This window comes from Onychostoma macrolepis, chromosome 05, assembly GCF_012432095.1.
Source record: "Onychostoma macrolepis isolate SWU-2019 chromosome 05, ASM1243209v1, whole genome shotgun sequence".
Lineage (NCBI taxonomy): Eukaryota > Metazoa > Chordata > Actinopteri > Cypriniformes > Cyprinidae > Onychostoma > Onychostoma macrolepis.
Genome location: NC_081159.1, coordinates 38703931 through 38725978, shown reverse-complemented (window position 1 = coordinate 38725978; position 22048 = coordinate 38703931). Strand labels below are relative to the sequence as shown.

At 36.0% G+C, this 22048-nt stretch overlaps 1 protein-coding gene across 3 annotated transcripts in view; it reads right to left on the bottom strand.

Annotated features, from left to right (window-relative positions):
* Nucleotides 1-22048, bottom strand: part of nf2a (NF2, moesin-ezrin-radixin like (MERLIN) tumor suppressor a) — a 37263-nt gene that overhangs the window by 12307 nt on the left and 2908 nt on the right. The window contains exons 3-12 of one of the 3 annotated variants that reach the window (XM_058776300.1): nt 21133-21258; nt 20040-20162; nt 15316-15399; nt 7843-7911; nt 6037-6119; nt 4438-4513; nt 3978-4112; nt 3819-3893; nt 3250-3363; nt 742-864 (exon numbers count right to left, since the gene is read on the bottom strand). In XM_058776300.1, coding sequence (XP_058632283.1) covers nt 742-864; nt 3250-3363; nt 3819-3893; nt 3978-4112; nt 4438-4513; nt 6037-6119; nt 7843-7911; nt 15316-15399; nt 20040-20162; nt 21133-21258 — 1008 coding nt within the window. Of the gene's footprint in view, nt 1-741; nt 865-3249; nt 3364-3818; nt 3894-3977; nt 4113-4437; nt 4514-6036; nt 6120-6218; nt 6277-7842; nt 7912-15315; nt 15400-20039; nt 20163-21132; nt 21259-22048 lie in introns of those variants that run through there. The other 2 variants (XM_058776302.1, XM_058776301.1) reach the window with 2 other exon arrangements.

The following is a 22048-nucleotide window of genomic DNA, read 5'->3' as shown; positions in this document are numbered from 1 at the left end:
TGTAAAAAAAACGAGCTGCTTTTATACGCCGTGTTAATCAGTAATTTTATACGATAAAAATGTGCACTTAATTTGCTTGGAAAATACTTAAAATGTGTGATACTATTATTGAAAGTATGCTTTATTACAGTTCGTTGAACTTCGTTCATTTATTTTTCGTTCTTTTATTTAAATAGCCTACCCTTTATGGTGTCAGTAATTATTGTGCTGCTAATTTCTGATTTGGGTGTGATTTGTTTGTTAGAAAAATGTTAGGCTAGCTTATTAAAAGTATTGCTCTTAACAGACCTGTGCGTTTTGTATCACTAGTGCAGTGTCCGTTCTCGGAGCATATAAGCCCTGTCCGTGTGAGGCGCCTCGCTTCCGGCTCGCGCTGTTCTGTAGTTTATTAAAAGTTTATTAATTCTGAACGTGTAGTGTGTCCATATTGCACTAAAATACGACACTGCACTCCCTTGGGTCTGCAGCAACACAACAGCCATGCGTGAAGTCGACTGGATGAACAGTTCTCGACATAATTAAAATGCAAACAGACAGAGATTCCTGTTTTTATTAGAGAGAAGAATATGTTCAGCCCCCTCCCTCCGAAGCTTCGAATATTTGGTGTTGATTACTACCAAAGCTTCGAAGCTCAAAAAATGGTATTCGGACCAGCCCTAGTATAGATACCTGTGTGCTCTAGCAAGCACTGAAGCGATTAGGGTAAGTATATTTAGTGTGGATGATGCTTTAGTTTCTCACCAGTGCTTCATTGGCCATGTGAGCTTCGTCCTGTAACTGAATCAGTCTCCTCTCCAGTTCATCACGAGCTCTTTCTGCCTCCTCACGCAACTGTTTCTCCCTCTCCAGCCTCTGCCGCTCCATCTACAGAGAGGTGCAAAAAGCTCATCCATATTTCACCAGGATTGCAGCGCTGCTAAATGGGTTTAGTGGATCACAAATCCAGCACCTGGTTAAAGGTGCCTGGAGGTGCAACAGGAAAATCAATGCATATGGTGACCATGAAGTCTTAAGATTTACTAGAGAGGGAGGGAGGATTTGCCTGACACTTCTCAAGCTCTCCAAAGCAACATGACAGTTTCCCAAAACTGCAATCATTTATTGGATGTCTTATGTTATAGTATTACATGTCTATACATAAACTACTGTTCAAAGGTTTAGGATCCATAAGAAATTTTTCCCCCCAGAAAGGAAGAATCAAGCTGATCAAAATTGACAGTAAACACTTTTACTTTGTAATAAAATATATATTTTCTAAATAAATGTTGTTCTTTTGAACTTTCTATTCATAAAATAAACCTGAAAAAACACATTAATCAGTCTACCTGTTTTTGATGATAATTTTAATAAAAGTTTATTGGGCATTAAAGCAGCAAATCTGAATGATTCCTGAAGGAAATGGCTGCTGAAAGTTCAGTTTTGACATCACAAAAATAAGTTTTAAAATATATTCAAATAGAAGTGTTACTTTAAATTTTAATAACAATTTATAATATTACAGTAATTTTGATCAAATAAGATCCGTCTTGGTAAGCATGAGACTCACCACTAAAAAATAAAATAAAACCTACCGACCCCAAACTAAGAAAGGCAGGTACAGTGTGTCACTTAAAATTATAAAGAACCATCACAGCTATGAAAAATTAATATGGATGCTTGTTTTTCAATTATATTGAACATTTTGTCATCTAGAACTGGCTACACATTGCCAGAGAAAAAAATCATCAGTTATTTATATATATTTTTTTCTCTTTTTGTTTTCTCTTCTTATCTTTACTGCTTTATTTTTTTTTTATATATTTCTCTACTTGCTTTTTTTATTCTTTTCTTTCAACTTTGTTTGCGATTCTCTTCTTTTGATCCTGTAAGGCAGGGGTACTCATCAGGCGGTCTGCGGGCCGCATTCGGCCCGTCTGCATTACAATTTGCGCTCAAAATATTAGGCAGTTTGATTGTATTAATTAAATGTATACAATCGCAGTAGTAAAAGCTGCTTGACATCTCACGCCTCAAACAACTTAAAAGAGAAGCGTTGTCTAACAAAAGAGGACATTTAATAACGCAATATCAGTTGAGTGTTTGAAATAACTTCATTTTGTGAGCCGATGTGCAGTTTTTGTCATAGAACGAGGCAGATAATATATTCTATATGGTAATAAAGGCTATGTCGATTAGCACTGGATTATAAATATAGGCTACTTTATTATTATGAAAATACCAGAGATGGCTTGAAGAACACAGCTAAACCATATTGTCGCGTCGTATGTTTACTGTTGTATATTGTTGGATATTTAAATAAATAGCCAGATCGCGAACAGATTCAGTCAGTCTTGTTCATAAATGACAAAATTGTCTATTAAAGCCTTAATCACACTCTGTGACATTCAAATTTGCGTTTGCGCTGCCGCTGATCCAGAGAGAGCAGTTTACGTATATAAAACAACTTTACAAAGTCTTTTGTATCTTTATTTCTGTGTCACAAACATTCAAATAATCACAGAAGTACTGGAATAAAAGTTTATAGTTCGGATATAAACACTGAGTAAGTCATGAAGTTATGAATCATTTGTTTAACTTAACTTTATCAATTCGTTGAATATTGTATTCTATAAACAGACTGCAGCAATTTTTCCTAGAAACTCTAGTAAATTACGTTATTTTATTTAGTTGTCTGTTTTTTTCAGAATCATGGTGGGAGAATAGTGATATCTATTTAAAAAATAAAATATTGATACAATATAGTTAATATAAATATAAAAAATAATACTTCTAAAAAAATTTGTGAACTATATTTGCTCAATGTTTTTAGCTTTGGCATTTTGAGTTTTTTCAATACTCTGAGTATGAATGCAATTTTTTTTGGAATCAATATAGCAAAACAAACTTTTAATCCATTTTTTTGTTCCAGATTTTTACTCTTTAAAAAGATAAATAAATAATAAAAATAAATATATATAATTTTTTTTTTTTCTCTTCATGCTTCATGTTATTTTAAATAGGACAAGGACAAGCAAGACTTAGATAAGTAATAAACTGTATTTCCAAATCAGTAAATCTGCAAATATTGTCTTAAATAAAGTCTAATGATGCAAACTGTAATTTGTGGCCCTTCGCATTTTATATCATTTAAATGCGGCCCGCTTGGCCTCTGAACTTGAGTACCCCTGCTGTAAGGCAAGATCTAATTCATTTATTTGTTTAGCATAAACAATCTCTCTATGATGCTGTTAATCCAAAATCATTCCTGACCTGTTTGCGAGCTTTCTCTTCTCTAGCCTGCATCTTCATCTGCTGGACTTCCAGCGAATCAATTCTGCGTCTCCTTATGAAGAGATCATGGTTCCCGATGCACAGCTGAAGAATCTTCAAACACATGACAACTGCTTCATCAAAAATTTATTTACCCTTCACAAAAAATGAAAATTCATTCAATCATTCATCCTCATGTCATTCTACACCTATATGACTTTTTAATGACTGAAACGTCAGTCCGTGTCTCACAAATGCCATCAGAAGACATGGCATATATATTAGTTATAGGTTAAAGGGACCATTTTATGATGGATTTATGGATTTATATGGCCATTCTTTGGAAAAGAGCACTCTAGACAATCAGCTAAAGTAAATGAGGACAATTTTTAATTCTGGGTACCTTTAACAAATGACAGCATCTCTTGATTAATGGCATAAAGATTTATTAAACCTACAATCTTCTGGCAAACAGCCCAAATCTTAAACCACCATAACACACCACAGTGGATTTGTGAACAACAATTTGACATTCATCACTGCATTACATCACATCATGAAATACTCACCAGTTTATTGACTCTGAGTTTTGAGGAGTTGAATTTGAAGACATCTGCCCTCTTATCCAAGGGTTTAATGGCAAACTGAAGACACAGTGACAGAAATTAGTGCACCAACAACATTACCACAGTTAGTGGACAAGTATGAAATGTTCATAAAATGAGTACCTCTTTATCACTGTACGAGATGTTTCTGATCTCATTCCAGGGAAAAGAGATTTTGGGCGTCAGTTTGTTACTCGGGTCATAAATGTGGAGGCCCAAAGCGTCAACACCCAGCAGTAAGCTGGTTCCCTTTTTATTCTTGAAAAATAAAAAGATATTTAAAGACCCTCAGTCTAATTTATTTTACTATCATGATAACACTACAATGGCTATTCAGAGTGAAACAGATGTCACATGGCTGGCAAAAGTAATATTTCAAACAAAAAGGCAGAAATAATGAAGTTTCAAGCAGGGTGGACATCGAAGGAAGTGTGAGATGATTTAAGCTAAAGGTGACTAGGTCACCAATAATAAAAGGTTTGATTACATACAATAATAAAGGTATACAACAATAAAAGCATTTGGCTGTCTGTAGTTCTAGCTCAGATTGTTACTGCTGTACAGCAGCAGAGGCATTTCTTACCCTAATGGAAAAGTAATTGACCCCATACATCTCCAGATCCTGAGCTATTTTTAAATACTCCATCTCAGCTTCATCTCTGCAGCACACAATAACAAACAAAAACGTGGGAGGGAGGAAAGGAGGGAGACAGAAGGGGAGAAAGGGAGAGAGAGAATAAATTAGACACAAAATAAAATCTATTTCACCACAGGGCTTTAATGAGACTCGACTAACTTGAAGTGCAGAAACTAGAGGTCACTCAGTATGTCTTAATACAGTAACACACACATACTCACCATAAACTCACCAATTAAAAATATCATACTAAAAACAACTAGATTAGTACCACCTTCATGTTCTTGTGAGTCTTGCATGCAACATTCCTTGTCAAACTGTGCTTACAGAAACAGCCAGTATTTCAAAGCTGATCTACATTTAAAGCTTAATTTTTTTTAAACATGCCATCTAAAAACCAGCCAAAATATAACAAATGAAATATAAAATAAATAAATAGAAATTGATTTTTTTTTTAAATATTAAAACAATAAACTACTTTCAATTATGTAAAATAAACAAACAAACAGATGAAATATAAGAATGTTCTGTGTGAAGGATCCCATTAGACCACCTTGGACATTATACAATATCAAATCAATAAATAAAAAATAAAATAAAAAGATGCATAAATAAATGTAAAATAAAAATACAGTAAAATAGATCAAATTAAATAAACAAATAAATGAAGAAAAAAAAATAGTAAAACTATTTATTTATAAAAAAGAATATGTAGAATGTATAGAAATAATTAATTGTTTTTCATATCATTAATTCAATTTAAATGTATCAGTTGACAGTATTTCTAAAAAGAATGAAAGTAGTCACTCATTTCACATGTGAAAAAAGTTAGACAATTATCAAAGTAGTAATTTACATAGTTGTATTATATTTACAAGTCCTAAAGATACAATAGCTAAATGGCCTGGAGGACTGAAACCATATTACAACTGCTTTAGTACAAAACACCTTGAAAAACACAGGACTTCAAGCTATAAAATGCTATGGGTGTGATATCAAATTAAGCTGCGTGTATGTATGAAAGAGAGAGATAAAGATGTGCAGACTGTGTATTTGTGAGTGTGTTTTATGAATACACACCGGAGTGCTGTTCCATGTAAGGAGAAGGTGGGAAATAAGAAAGTGCCCTACATGCATCTAAATAGGCTCCGAAGCGTCGCAGGAAGTCGGTTTCATCATCACAGTAGACCAATTTGGGCTTTTTTTTGAGCAAGGCTATGCCCGGTTCTGCATAAAGAAGCCAGGCCAGTTTTTCCATTTTGTTAGTGTCTTGACTTTCCAAAGTGCAGATAACACAGAGTGAAGCCGCGCCTGTGCAACAGTGTGCGTTTATAGCATCGCAGAGACAGACTGTTGACTATTAACAAAGTCTGCTCAATTTTGCAGCTGATTCTGACCGACATGCAAGGCATCCAGCACAGTTTGCTTGTTGCACTTGATTGAAGACTGATTTTAGAAGGTGTTCTCCATTTCTGTGAGTTACGTGAAAAAAGAAAAAAAAACCTTGGGCAAGGTATCTGAGAGTGAGACTAGAGGGTACAACACCTGGTTCTGCCCCTGTGCTCAGCGTAGCAGACCGTGATTCTCTCCTCCCACATCTCTGCAGTCATCTGGTACAGATTAATAACCTACACAAAAGAAAGACACGTGAAGATCAGTCATCAGCTTCAATAAAGTCTTTAACTGTCTCATCTGGACGTTTTCATAACGGAGCTCTTGGTGCGCACCAGACTATGTTTAACATCAGTATCCATTTTGTTTGTTGGAATGAAAGCTGCTTTCCATCTACAAAAAAAAAAAAAAAGAGACGTGAACAACTGTGGATGACATGCACTACCATGTCAAAAGATTTTTTTGAAAAAAACTGAAACTTTTGTTCAGCAAAGATGCCTTAAATTGATCAAAACTGACAGTAAAAACATTTCTAATATAACATTCATTAAAAAAAATTATTATTATTGTAAATTATAATGATAAATAAATTCTACTTCAAATTAAAAATTATATACTTTTAAACTTTCTATTCAAAGCATCCTGAAAAGGGCATCAGAATTTCCAGAAAATATTAATAATAGCCTAATTATAACAACAACAATGTTTCTTGAGCATCAAATCAATATATTAGAATAATTTCTGAAGGATCGTGAGAGAAAAAAAAAAAATTCAGCTTTGCCATCACAGGAATAAATTATATTTTAAAATCTATTAAATTGGAACTAGTTATTTTAAATTGTAAAAATTGTAATAATATTTCACAGTATTACTGTTTTTACTGTATTTTTGATCAAAAACCGTATATTCTACATACCATATTTTTGGCATATAATTACAATGGATTTCTTATAGTGAATGGTCCCCACAGAAATTACTTTTAAGAAATGTGACCCTGCCTGGACCACAAAACCAGTCATAAGGGTCAATTTTTGGAAATTTAGATTTATACATTATCTGAAAGCTGAATAAATAAGTTTTCCATTGATGTATGGTTTGTTAGGATCGGACAATATTTGGCCGAGATACAACTATTTGGAAATTGGGAATCTGAGGGTGCAAAAAAAAAAAAATCTAAATAGAGAAAATCGCCTTTAAAGTTGTCCAAATGAAGTCCTTAGCAACACGTATTACTAATCAAAATTTAAGTTTTGATATATTTACAGTAGGAAATTTACAAAATATCTTCATGGAACATGATCTTTACTTAATGTCCTAATGATTTTTGGCATAAAAAGAAAAATCAATAATTTTGACCCATACAGTGTATTTTTGGCTATTGCTACAAATATACCCCAGCGACTTAAGACTGGTTTTGTGGTCCAGGGTCACAAATAGCTCACATTCTTTGCATCATTTGCAACACTTGTGGGCCAGATAGTATTGAGTTGAGTTTTGGACTGGTGGTGAAAGTTTTTCTTCTCCCAAGGCACTTCAGCTAAGGTGCTAAACGGCTGCTGCTGGTATTTATTTTGGTAAACGCACTGATTTCACAAATATTTTGAGCAAAATAAAAATGTATATCTGGGGCAGAAAGGAAATCAGTTTCAGAACGATCAACCAAACCAAGAGTTAAACAGCGTAAAAACAGTTAACACAATGGCTAATGGAGCTGAAGGACATTTCCTAAATAAGTGGGACTATTTAAATCCTTCAGACGATTTTGAATGCCAGTGGAGTAAACAAACGCTCTTTCTCGGTACTTACTGACATTCGAGCGACTGCTTCCAGCCGAGAGCTTTCACTACATCTAACGCCCTACGGGAAGCCCGCCGAAGCCTTACAGGCTCGTTACAGAGCTCTGCGAACATAATCAGCATAATTAGCATGGAGCGACGCCCATCTCAACATCACACTCACTCTCTTTGGTAGCAGCTCCTCTTGGGACAGGAAGCCCGGCTTGTGGACATTAGGGTCATAATCACCATACTGCAGAAACAAGATAAGAAATCAAAATGAGCTCAATTATGAATACTGAGAGAGGGGAAAAAATGGACTCACACAGTCATAAAGAAACAGCCATTATATTCACCTGCTCTCACTTAAATTGAATTGAGTAATACGTTGTTGCATAAAACATAAAAGCACTTTCAAATCAAAATAAGATGAAATACAGCTGTGAGTTTTTATGAGAGGCATTATGGGTAAGATAAGTAGAGAGTTAAAAAGGTGCTGCTGAGAGAGATAATTGCACAATCACATTGTACACAGATGTTGCAACAGCAAAATGGTTGGTTTGTAAATTGACTACGGGACTTAAATGATGCAGAATATCTCAGAGAAATTAGATATTTAAAAAAAACAAAAAAACAATTACACTACCATTCAAATGTTTGGGGTCGGTAATATGTTTAATGTTTTTGAAAGAAGTGTATTATTATGCTCACCAAGGCAGCATTTATTTGATCAAAAATACAGTAAAAAGAATAATATTGTGAAATATTACCAAATGTTTGAAAATGTAAAACATTTTAAAATCAAATTTTTTAACATTTCTTAATGTAGTAATTAATTAAAATTTAATTCTGTGATGGGAAAACTGAATATTCAAAAGTCATTACTCCAGTCTCACATAATCTGTCCGAAATTGTTCTAATATGCAGATTTGCATATTATTAGCAATATTTTTGTGGAAACTACAGTTCAAAAGAAAAGCATTCATTTGAAATAGAAATATTTTGCAACAATGTAAAAGTCTTTACTGCTACTTTCGATCAATTTTATGCATGCTTGTGTAAAAAAAAAAAAAAAAAAATGTATTTATTTATTAAAAATTATATCTTACTGACCTCAAAATTTTGTGTACATCCACGTCCCATTCTGGTACCCACACAAATATACAAATTGAAACAGGTTTTCTTTGGTTTTTTTGTGCTGGTCTTAAGTCAGAGTTGAGTTGATTAAATGTTATGGTTATACTTTTGAAACGGTGTATTTACTGTCTATATGTTTGTTTGTTTATAAACACTGAGGAAATTGTCTGTGGTAATCAACACCACACCACAGATGCAGTACATAAAAATAGCTCAGTATGCTCCTGTAAGAGAAGGAATATGAATGTCACTATTCCAAAATAAACATCATTACAGATTGTGGACTGCTTGCAGGAACTGAAGAACAAGCAGATATGCAGAATCAGAAAGGCAAGACAGTAATACTCCATCAGTGTCACGCTGGCTTGTCATTTTGAGCTCTACGGACAGATTCACGCTGCTCAGCTGTGAGGAGACTGGCATGTGAAAGCATCCCCATTTGAAAGTGTCTGTGTGAATGGTTGCTGTCTAAAGCTTCGCTCCTGCATTAAGAACAGGTTTTCACAGTAAGGGAGAAACTGCTACCATCTCAGCCTCTCCTCTCTTTTTTATTTCTTACTTGTGTGTATATATATATATATATATATATATATATATATATATATATATATATATATATATGCCTATGCCTCTTTTGATTCTTACTCGTTACATCTCTTCGTTCTCTTTCCTCATGCCTTCTTTAACTTCCTGTCTTTTTGAATAACTCCAAACCTGCACCTGGTGGTTTTAAATGGCGACAGAAATCTGTCATGCAGCTACTCAAATTTGTAAATCATTTACATTTACATTTACATTTAGTCATTTAGCAGACGCTTTTATCCAAAGCGACTTACAATTGGGGAATACATCGAGCGATTAATCTTGAAGAGGCAATCAGACATACGAAGTGCTTGCAACACCAAGTCTCAGACATTGTTCAAATAAATACAAACTACCAAAGGAAGGAATAAGTAAAGATAATTTTTTTTTTTTTTTTTTTTTAAGTTTAGGATGAAGTCAAGTGCTGTCGAAAGAGATGAGTTTTCAGTTGTTGCTTGAAGATTGACAGGGATCCAGCATTCCGGATAGAGGTGGGAAGATCGTTCCACCAGCCAGGAATGGTGAATGAGAATGATCTAGAGAGTGATTTTGCGCCTCTGTGATGGTATCACGAGGCGTCGCTCACTAGCAGATCTCAGATTTCTGGAGGGATGTAGTTTGTTAATAGAGAGTGCAAGTAAACGGGTGCTGAGCCAGTGGTTGTTCTATATGCAAGCATCAGTGTCTTGAACTTGATGCGAGCCGTGATTGGTAGCCAGTGCAGGGAGATAAAGAGAGGTGTAACATGGGCTCTTTTGGGCTCGTTGAAGACCAGTCGTGCCGCTGCATTCTGAATCATTTGTAGAGGTTTGACTGTATTAGACGGAAGTCCAGCCAGAAGAGCATTGCAATAGTCCAGCCTAGAAATGACAAGGGCCTGGACAAGAAGTTGTGCAGCATGCTCTGTCAGAAAGGGCCTGATCTTTCTGATGTTATATAGTGCAAACCTGCAAGATCGAGCAGTTTTGTAATGTGGTCTTTGAAGGTCAGCTGATCATCAAAGATTACACCAAGATTTCTGACCGAAGTTGATGGGGTTATTGTTGATGAACCTAACTGGATCGTGAAGTCATGCTGTAGAGTCGGAGTGGCAGGGAGGACAAGAAGCTCAGTCTTTGCCAGGTTGAGCTGCAGGTGATGTTCTTTCATCCATGCCGAGATGTCCGCCAGGCAACCTGAGATCCTTGCAGTTACCGTTGGATCATCTGGTTGAAAAGAGAGGTAGAGCTGTGTGTCATCAGCGTAGCAATGGTATGAGAATCCATGTGCCTGTATGATGGGACCCAGTGATGTAGTGTATGTGGAGAAGAGGAGGGTCCAAGAACTGATCCCTGAGGAACCCCAGTGACCAGTGTATGTGCTTTGGATACCTCACCTCCCAGGCCACCCTGAAAGACCTACCAGTGAGATAGGATTCAAACCAGCGAAGTGGAATGCCAGAGATGCCCAGTGATGAGAGGGTGGACAGGAGTATCTGATGATTGACAGTGTCAAAAGCGGCAGATAGGTCCAGCAGAATGAGGACTGATGATTTGGAATGGGCTTTTGCAATTCGCAGGGCTTCAGTGACCGAGAGAAGCGCAGTCTCAGTTGAATGGCCCTCCTGAAACCTGACTGTTTAGCATCCAGTTTGTCGTTCTGTGAAAGAAACAGTGAGACTTGGTTGAAGACAACTCGTTCAAGTGTTTTCGCTATGAACGGAAGGAGAGAGACAGGTCTGTAGTTTTCTATAAGAGAAGTGTTTAATGTAGGTTTTTTGAGCAGTGGGGTTACCCGAGCCTGCTTGAACGCAATGGGGAAGTTACCTGTGAGTAGGGATGTGTTGATGATGTGTGTGAGTGCAGGTAAGAGTGTGGGTGAGATTGCTTGGAGAAGGTGTGAGGGATTGGGTCAAGAGGACATGTTGTAGGATGGTTGGAGAGGAGAAGCTTGGATACTTCAGCTTCAGTGAGTGGACAGAAAGAAAAGATGGGAGTTTTAGCAGTGGATGTGGTAGGGTGAGGGTCCTGTGTGCGTGGAGGTGAAAACTGACCACTGATTGATCTAGTTTTGTCTGTAAAGAAAGTGGCAAAGTCATCAGCTGTAATAGAGGTGGAGGGAGGAGGTGGAGGGGGACAGAGGAGGGAATTAAATGTTCTGAAGAGATTACGCATGTCTGGAGCGCTGTCGATCTTGTTGCGGAAATGTGAGGATTTGGCAGTGTGGACTTTAGCAGAGAAGGATGTGAGCATAGACTGGTACCTACTGAGGTCCGACAGATCGTTTGATTTGCGCCATTTTCTCTCTGCCGCTCTGAGTGTAGTCCGATGTTCACGAAGAACCTCGGATAACCAGGGGTTGGAAGGAGCAGCCCGTGCGGGCCTAGAGGAGAGAGGACAAATGTCGTCTAGACAAGAGGTTAAGGTAGAGCATAAAGTCTCAGTAGCTGCGTTTACATCCAGAGATGAGAAATGGGTGGGTGAAGGAAGAGAGGAGGATACCACAGAGGAAAGATGGGAAGGAGAAAGGGAGCGGAGGTTTCGTCTAAAAGTAACTGGTAGGGGGGTTGGTGGCACAGGAGAAGCAAAGTGTAATGTAAATGTAATGAAGAAATGGTCCGAAGTATGTAGCGGTTGTACCAGAATGTTATCTGCAGTACAATTGCGTGTGTAAATTAAGTCAAGTTGGTTGCCTGATTTGTGCGTGCTAGTAGTGGTAAGGCGTTTGAGATCAAACGAAGCTAGGAGTGCATGGAAGTCTGTAGCATAAGGCTTGTCTAGGTGAATGTTGAAATCACCAAAGACTAGGGTGGAGTGCCATCCTCCACGAAGAGGACAGCAGCCCGTCCAGCTCCTCTAGGAAGGTGGCTAGAATTTGGCTAGGGGGACGGTAAATGACCACGATCTGGAGTTTTATCGGAGCTGATACAGTAATGGCATGAGATTCAAATGAGTTGTAATTGCATAGGGAAGAGCGGGTTGAGTATTTCCAATTGTTAGAAATGAGCAGACCAGTGCCTCCACCCGGCCAACTTGCCGGGGTGTGAGAGAAAGAGAGATTAGTAGAGAGAGCAGCTGGGGTTGCTGAGTCTTCTGGACGAATCCAGGTCTCAGTCAAGCCCAAGATGCTGAGCGTGGATTTTAAAGAAAAGCAGAAATGAAGTCAGCTTTGTTGACAGCTGACTGACAATTCCAGAGACCCACAGAGAAGGAAAGAGGTGTAGTGAAGGAGGTAGAGATAAGGCGCAGGTTAGCAGGATTACGTTGCCGTCTGCGTGGGACGTTAGAGCGTGGTTGAGAGAGAACCGGAATAGTTTGGAAACACATGATAGAGGTGGCAGGAAAGAGGATGGAAACGGAAAGTGTGTAAGAGAAGGGGGAAAAAAAGAAAAGATACTTAAGTGTGTCGCTCGGTTAAAGTCGCGCAGGAAAAGTCGATGGTCTTTACCCTCGTCGGTCTTCACACGAGGAGGCTGAACGCTTCCGCTGATGCTTCCGCGTCAGCGCTCGGACCTCTGATAAATACAGCCTTAACACACTACCGTGAAAACAGCTGTGGCCGGCTTCTGATTGGCCCAGCCAATAGCCTTGTGCAAATAACTCAAGACGAAACTAACACTTCGCTAGCAAGGAGCACTGAAAATGATCCAGGTTCCTTCTTAGCCGAGGTGCAAATTATTATAATTAACAGAAAGTGCAATCAAACAACGAAACCTCAACGAAAATGCAGAATAGAAATAGAAGGAAACGAAAGTATTCCTTCCCAACAGCAGGTAAATAATTTAAACAACAGATCTATGACTAAGTATCGCAACACTTACGAGCTGCTGTCCGTCTCTTCTGGTGAATATTCGCTTCTCCCGACTTGTAATAGCGAACAGGCAGTTTAAATACTTTTACAGTCGCTGTGGCGGCTTCTGATTGGCCCAGCCAATAGCCTTGTGCAAATAACTCAAGACGAAACTAACACTTCGCTAGCAAGGAGCACTGAAAATGATCCAGGTTCCTTCTTAGCCGAGGTGCAAATTATTATAATTAACAGAAAGTGCAATCAAACAACGAAACCTCAACGAAAATGCAGAATAGAAATAGAAGGGAAACGAAAGTATTCCTTCCCAACAGCAGGTAAATAATTTAAACAACAGATCTATGACTAAGTATCGCAACACTTACGAGCTGCTGTCCGTCTCTTCTGGTGAATATTCGGCTTCAGATAATCAGATAAATGTTTGTGGATGAGCTGGATCCAAAGCCAAATAATTGCATATCTGTAACTGCACATCAATTGAAATCATAGTAATGGACCAAGTAGCGTTTGGCAGAATGAACAAAAATTACAGATATTTTATATAATGGTAACACTAAGTGTACTTAATTTTTGTAGAGTTTGCAGTCACTAAGATTTAAAAAAAAAAAAAAAAAAAAAAAAAATTTAAATAGGCTCTTATGCTCACTAAGGCTGCATTTATTTGTTTAAAATAAAATAAAAACAGTAATATTGTGGATTATTATAAAAATTACAAATAATTCTATTTTAATATATCTTAAAATTATATTCATTTTTGTTTTGGTAAAGTTGAATTTTCAGCATCATTACTCCAGTTTTCAGTGTCACATGATCCTTCACAAATCATTCTAATATGCGGATTTGCTGCTCAAACTTTTCTTATTATTACACTCTTAAAAAAATGCTGGGTTATTTTTTTAACCCAAATGCTGGGTTCAGCCTGTTGGGTCATTTTATTGGGTTTTTTTAACGCTGGGTTATTTTTTTCTACCTAACCGTTGGGTTGAGCTTGTCTACGGTGAAACTTCTTGAAACATAAGGACGAGATATCAATCAGATGCGGTCGTTTCGCGCTGGAAACGCCTTTGCCTTGCATAACATAAATTGATTTTATTTGTTATAATACTGAGTGTAGTTTAATTTGATGTTAAAATATGTTCTCAGTACTGTTTGTTTTTGGGCAGGTTTTGGAGTAAGTCACACCATCTCTCAGCTACGAGTGAAACATAGTCTAAAGTTTGCAGTTCCCCCGTGAACAGCAGCTCTTCACCGGCTCAGATTTCGGTGACACTCCGGCATGAGAATTAGCACTATTTCAGTAAAAAGCAATTACAGAGAACGGTTGAATACACTTAAATTAAAATGCTACTTCTAAATGCCTTTTTTTATTTCTAAAATGCTTGTTAAATGAGTTTAAATCTTGTAACCTATGCTGTATTCACCCAAATAAATTCAATTTGTCACCCAAATAAATTCAAGTTGATTCAATTCAACTGAAATAGAAATCCTTTGTAACATTATAAATATCTGTCAAAGACTGGGAAACGAACACAAAAACTTTAAATGATGCAAAAAAATCATTAGAGATCAATAATACCGGTACTATGTAATAATGACAAGTTTTTCTTTGTTTTGTTATATCTACAATATCAAAGCAAAAAAAAAAAAATGATCAGTTGTGCGCAACTTTGAAAACAAAACGGCAGGTTTCCCAAAGCTGCTGTAAAAAGCCTTGAGAAGCCATCAAAAGACTTTAGCACACCAGCACAAGGCTCAAACACCAGCTAAACAAACTGCCTTGCCATGTGAAGCTTACAAATTGCTTTAACAATGCAAACAAAAGCTTTAGTGGACTCCAATCAAGTTTTAGAGCCATCTAGTGTTGCTCCGTGTCTGACGTGAGAGAAACAGAATGCGATTTCATTGGCACAAGGTGAGCCGTGTGCAGTTAGCCAAGGCTTTTGGATAAATCGCATGTTCTTGTTGCCCCTGAGCTGTCAATCAAACTGACACCTGCTTAATAAAATGTGCTTCTTCCAGTGGGAAGAGTGTAATGGGATCGATGTACCTTGAAGGACATCCATAGGAGGTTAAGGTTTTGCTCTGACACCTCTCTGTGTGTCTATCAAAGAAAGAAGGGTTTAAATGCAGGTGTGTTAGAAAGAGCACTGACCTTAGCGTGGACAGCATAAGAGGCTAACAGCACCGAAGCCTCAGGTGGACAGTATATCTCCTCCTCTAAAATACTCTTCTTCACCTGCGGGATATCAGAAGAGAGGAGAGCAAGATTAACATTATTATTATTAATACATATTTAGGGGAATGCGTTACCAAAAATTTTATGCAATGCCATCATGATAAATTACGGTAAAATTTGCCTGGATCTTGCTAAAGGGCACATTGGTGGAAGGATCATTCCTTCACAGTGTTTGAATTTGTATTCTTTTGGTTACTTGTCCAGATATTTTTTTTTTTTAATGTCATTCATTCCTATGATGGCAAAGCTGATTACTCCAGTCTTCAGCATCATATGAACCTTCAGAAATCATTCTAATATGTTGATTTAATGCTTAAAAAACATTTCATTTTATTATTGATCTTAATCACAGTTGTGCTGCTTTATATTTTTTGTGGAAACTATGATACTGTTTTTTTTCCAGGATTTTCTGATGAATACAAAGCTTAAAATAAAATTGTTTATTTGAAATCTATTGTAACACTAAACATGCATTTGTCATTTTTTCAGTTAAATGCATCCTTGAATAAAAGTATTCATTTCTATAAACAGAAAAATAAATCAATACAGCAAACCAAAATTTTCAATTTATGCATCCAAGCATAAAATTTAAAATACTACTAATAAATAGGTAAACTTAGCTAGATGCCAACTATTACATGGAAAAAGAAAGAGCATAAGATCAAGTAGTCTTGGATATAAAAAAAAATTATAATAATTATGACGTGCTACTTACTGTAGTTTTAGTATGCAAACCACAATGTCAGAAACAGATCTCTAACTAGTTAAACTTCTATAGTCAGAGTCTACAGAACTTAAATGCTTTATAGAGAACTAGATATTTTATTGGGTACTTTCTGAAAAGACCGAACAAACAACACTGTGTTTTTTGTTTTTTTTCTTCTTTTTTTTTTAGCTATCCTAGTCACGACTATCCATTAGTAAGCCAGCAGAGGTTGTCTCCTTCCGGCTCTATGGACTGCAAAGCCCAGACGTCATTTATGGCTGCAAATACAAAGCAAAGGCAGAATATTTCAGGGTCAGTTTTAAGAACTCTAGAAGCAGCAGATGCTCACAGGTTACACATTCACTGTTGTGGGGCTGTTGAGTTGAATTCCAAGTGGGGCTGTAGGGAGAAAACAGGCGACCTGGCAAAGGATTGCTAGTGCAGACTCCTAAGCCTGGCAGAAATCACTGCATATCTGTTTGTAACAATGTAATTTGGGTGTCCATCATCTAGACTTGAATTGCATGCATGAATAAATAAATGCAATGCTTACAAACCAGCAAAATAATAATGTTAAAGTTTTCAGTAGCTAAAATAAAATATTACTGTAAATAAGAAACATGTGTAAAGTTGCATGGATGCTAACCTGTTAATAAAATAAAAAAAATATTAAAATGTAGACATAAAAATGCCACATTCAAGGCTGTATTATCTACAAAAGGTTTGAATGGAGTCTGTTAAGCAGTCAAGCTGAACTAATTCCAGAAACCTGTGGAAAAGAAAAGGAAAAAGAATTCCAATGCAGAACTGCCTTGCAAGCACTGTAACAACTAATTGATAAACTTATGAATGAATCAAAAAATCAAATTAATTTCTGACTTCATGCTTCATCAAAAGAGAAAATTAATAAAAGGATGAAGCAATAGACCCCTGACCTTTATGAACAAAAGAAGTGGTTAACAAAACAAAAGGTTGTTTATGTACACAGCTTATAAATGCGTAAATGTTTGTGCACACTGAAAGGTTAGTATTTAATAGTCAATAATGAACCAGTGCCAAATTACGACTAAAATGTTGTTGCCTTGCCAAATGAGCTGTTGCTAAAAGCACAACCACAGGAGACGTCTGGTCACTGTGCCGACCATTAGCTGCTTGGCAAAAAGAAAAAGGATCGCTTTTAATAACGAGAACATGGAAGCCAAAAAAAGTTTAATGACTGGGCTACAATTAGCACAAGGTCAAACTTATTAAAAAACAATAACAAAACAAACAAATACTCATCGATAAATGAATAGTTTGCTCAAAAATTACATGTTTTAAGTCTGCATGCCTTTCTTCATTCATTACAATAATAAACAGACTATCGTTTAAAATTGAGGTCATACGATTTTTAAAAAAATTTTTTTAAAGAAATTCACACTATTATTCAGCAAGGATGCATTAAATTTATCAAAAGTGAGAGGAAAGACATAACCATACAAAATCAAGGTTTCTACAAAACAAATACATTGCACAACTGTTTTCACCATAATAATAAATGTTTCTGAGCAGCAAATCAGCATATTATAATGATTTTTATGGATCATGTGGCACTGAAGACTGAAATGATGGCTGCTGAAAATTACATTTAAAATGTTAAAAAGACAAGTTATTAGTTACAATATAGTTACTTTAAATTGTGATAATATTTAACAATATAACAGATTTTACTGTAGCATCAGAGAATTCTTTAAAAAATATTTTTAAAAATGGTATTAAACGGTAGTGTATCAGTATGATTGTGAATATAGAGCATGAGTCACATATACTTCTTTTATGACATTTCTGGAACTTTGTAAAAGCATACATAATACACATAACCCTGCCACCACAATAAAGGCTGACATTCTATGCCATTTTATTCTACTATATTCTTTTCATTTTGGATTTTCACACTACCCATTCACCTTTGTTATACCGAAAAGAGTGGTCAAGATATTCTTAAAAAAAAAAGTTATTTTGTGTTCCATGAATGCAAGAAAGTGGAACGACTTGTGTAGGCTAAATAATGACAGAATTTTCATTTCCAGGTAAACCATCCATGTTAAGACTTGCTTCCCAGTCATCTCTTTCAAATATTAAAAAAAATCATCACGCTTGCTCTTTTATCCGTCACCCGACTATCAGTCTGAAAACAGTCACAAAAGTAGCATGCAATGTGTCAATAACTGGTCAAAAATGTTCTGGCTATTATGGTCGTCTTTTCAATCTGCTTTACAAATGTGACAGCACTTTAAGAGCGCAGTCTGGGAAGGGTGGCCGTTCCTGATAAGAGCCCATCCAGGCGAGCATTTTTAAACAGGATCTGCACATCCAAACACGCGGCTCTATCCCAAGCCTACATACGAGCAGAAAGCAGAGGCTATAAGATAGAACAGACTCACCGTTCTCTCATTTCTTCCCAGAATTCATTAGCATCTTTTGAGAATTCATTACAATCGTTTTCAGAGTGCATTGCCATTCTGAAGTGGCGGGGGTCTACCTCCCATTACGAGGTGGAGATAAGCTACTTACGTTCTCTGAGAATGTTCATATCTTCATCTTGTGCCCTTTACAATGCATTAAATCTACCGGATTGGTACAAACACTGTAAAGTGAAGGGCAAATTGCCATAACTTAACATTAGATAACAAATGTTGTCACAACCTCGTTGGTAAAACTGTACTGAAAGTTAATGCATGCAAAACAGGTGCTTATTTACCTCCCATGCCGAGCAACCAGCTCGCTCAATGAAATGATTGATAATGTGCTCATAATCAAGGTGTTATTGCTTAATGGTTTCTGATCGCTCCGAATGAATCTGGGCAGGAAGCCGTATTACGGTGGGAGGTGTTCCCCAGGGCTTATAGAATCAGAGACAGGAACCCTGATGTGAAGCACACCGATTCCACATGGCTGAACACAATCACGCCAAACAATGAAAGAGAGCGCTGAACCCTCAGACAGCACAGCCCACAAACCTCTCTGACACAGAACTGCACCTAGAAGCCAAATACAGGGGCTCTTGAAATGAAATGGCTTCAATGACACATCCTCACCTGCTGTTGTATACAAACAATACTTACAGTCCAGCTAGATTAATTATGTACAACACTATGCAGATATCAAATCAATTTTCTGCTCTTGCTTTTGGAGCATGAAGGGGTTAGGAATTAGGCTTGCGAAACAAAGGTAGCAGAATTAACCACAAACAGTTCATTATTTTTAAAACTTTGTTTCATTATAACTGGGAAAAACTAAGCCTTAACTAAAACAGATTTTCATGACTCCAAAACTAACTAGCTTAAAATAAAAAAAATTGATACAAATTAATTTTATTTTCCAATATATAGTGTATTATAAAACCTGAAGCGTATAGAAACTTATATACAACATGTATATTACACATGAACGTGCTAAGAAATTTATCAATTTTTTGGGGTGAAACTAAAATAAATATTTTAACAAAAATAATAAATCAATATTAAATCAGTCAATACTAAAATTTAACAAGACCAATTAAAAATAAAATGAAAACAATTAAAATGACCAATTAAAAATTAAATAAAACATAAAAACTAAATTCAACATTCAGAACTATGACAACCCAGTTGCCACATACACACTGCAAATTTTGTGAGTGACAACTGAATGAATCCTTGTTTACGAAGGCATATGTTCTGGTTAAATTACAGAACACAAACAGCATGATTTTGGTTATGAAAAACTGCTCTGTAGTATTGGATTAATAACGGATGTTAATTTGAGGAAATTTGCAGAAGCACACATGCGTGTCTGAGTCACCTCTTTTTCCATCATTTCCTGTCCTCTCTGTCAATAAAAGTGGCAACACACCAAAACATTTCAATTAATTTGAGCTGTAGTCCAGCTAAACCCACCTGAGCCAATGACTCACCTGCAGGAAGAAGAGGTGCTGTGTTATGTCTTGCACCAGCTCTTCTTCAACATTCTCAGGGTAAAACTTGGCCAGGAAATTAAGCACTATTGGCTCTTCTTTGGGGATATCATGATCCAAAACCTATTACAAAGATAAGTAAAGACAAATGTTGTGCTGAGCCTTGTATACACTGACAATAAATTACAAAAAAAAAAAAACAAGACAATACCACATTTTTGGGCATGACAAAAATGGTAACACCATGTCCTTTTTGGACATGTACCAAAGTAGTACTATAGCTCCTTTGAAGTACCATGAAAACAACATGAATCAAGCTTTCAATATAATCATTACCATGGTAATACCACAGTGCTTATTTCAGAGGGTAATGAGTTTGGTTTTTATAAGTCTGTTTGGTTTTACACTACCTTTCAAAGGTTTGGGCTCATTAAGATTTTCTGAAAGAAGTCTTTTATGCTCACCAAGAATGCATTTATTTGATCAAAAATACAGTAACAACAGTAATATTGTGAAATATTTTTACAATTTAAAATAAGTGTTTTGATACAGTTTAAAATGTAATTTATTCCTGTGATGGCAAAGCTACATTTTTAGGTTCAGTGCCACATGATTCTTCATAAATCATTCTAATAAGCTGATTTGGTGCTCAAGAAACATTTCTTATTGTTCTTGTTGAAAATAGCTGTGCTGCTTAATATTTTTTCTGGAAACCATGATATTTTTTTCTAACATTCTTGACAAATACAAAGTTGAAAACAGCTTTTATTTGTAATAGAAATGTATGTTTTAGTGTAAAATACTTAATGGTCTTTTTTTTTTTTTATCAATTTAATGCATCTGCTGAACAAAGCTATTGAAAAAATCATCTTACTAACCTTAATTTTTTGAAAGGTAATGTCTGTCATTACAAAATACAATTTAATATGATCTTTAAAAAAAATTTAAATGCCTAAATTAAGTATATTCGAATTTAATGATATCCTGCTCTATTATACATGGTAGAGGAATAATGTTTCCAAATCATTTCCTCAAGCATTTATCAGACTGACACTATTTTGAAGCGCAAGAAAGTTTAAGATGAGCATTTTACCTTCTTGTCCATTTTCAGCCATGCCACAGTGTCTTTGACGTCATACCGCAGACCAAAAAACCAGGTCTCCCTGAGTCCCAGTGTCCGGCACACAAGTTCAAACAGATCCTTTCCTTTCCACTTCAGCTGCCCAAACAAGATTACAAAAAAAGGTTAGTAACATGAAGCTTTAAAGAACTGCTTTCTGAACCATAGGCTGAATTTTAAACTATTTTAAGATCCATTCCTATCTGTGTCATATTTCCTTTTGAAACAGTTGGTGCCAGGACAAAAAAAAAAAACAAGACAATACCACATTTTTGGGCATGACAAAATGGTAACACCATGTCCTTTTGGACATGTACCAAAGTAGTACTATAGCTCCTTTGAAGTACCATGAAAACAACATGAATCAAGCTTTCAATATAATCATTACCATGGTAATACCACAGTGCTTATTTCAGAGGGTAATGAGTTTGGTTTTATAAGTCTGTTTGGTTTTACACTACCTTTCAAAGGTTTGGGCTCATTAAGATTTTCTGAAAGAAGTCTTTTATGCTCACCAAGAATGCATTTATTTGATCAAAAATACAGTAACAACAGTAATATTGTGAAATATTTTTACAATTTAAAATAAGTGTTTTGATACAGTTTAAAATGTAATTTATTCCTGTGATGGCAAAGCTACATTTTTAGGTTCAGTGCCACATGATTCTTCATAAATCATTCTAATAAGCTGATTTGGTGCTCAAGAAACATTTCTTATTGTTCTTGTTGAAAATAGCTGTGCTGCTTAATATTTTTTCTGGAAACCATGATATTTTTTTCTAACATTCTTGACAAATACAAAGTTGAAAACAGCTTTTATTTGTAATAGAAATGTATGTTTTAGTGTAAAATACTTAATGGTCTTTTTTTTTTATCAATTTAATGCATC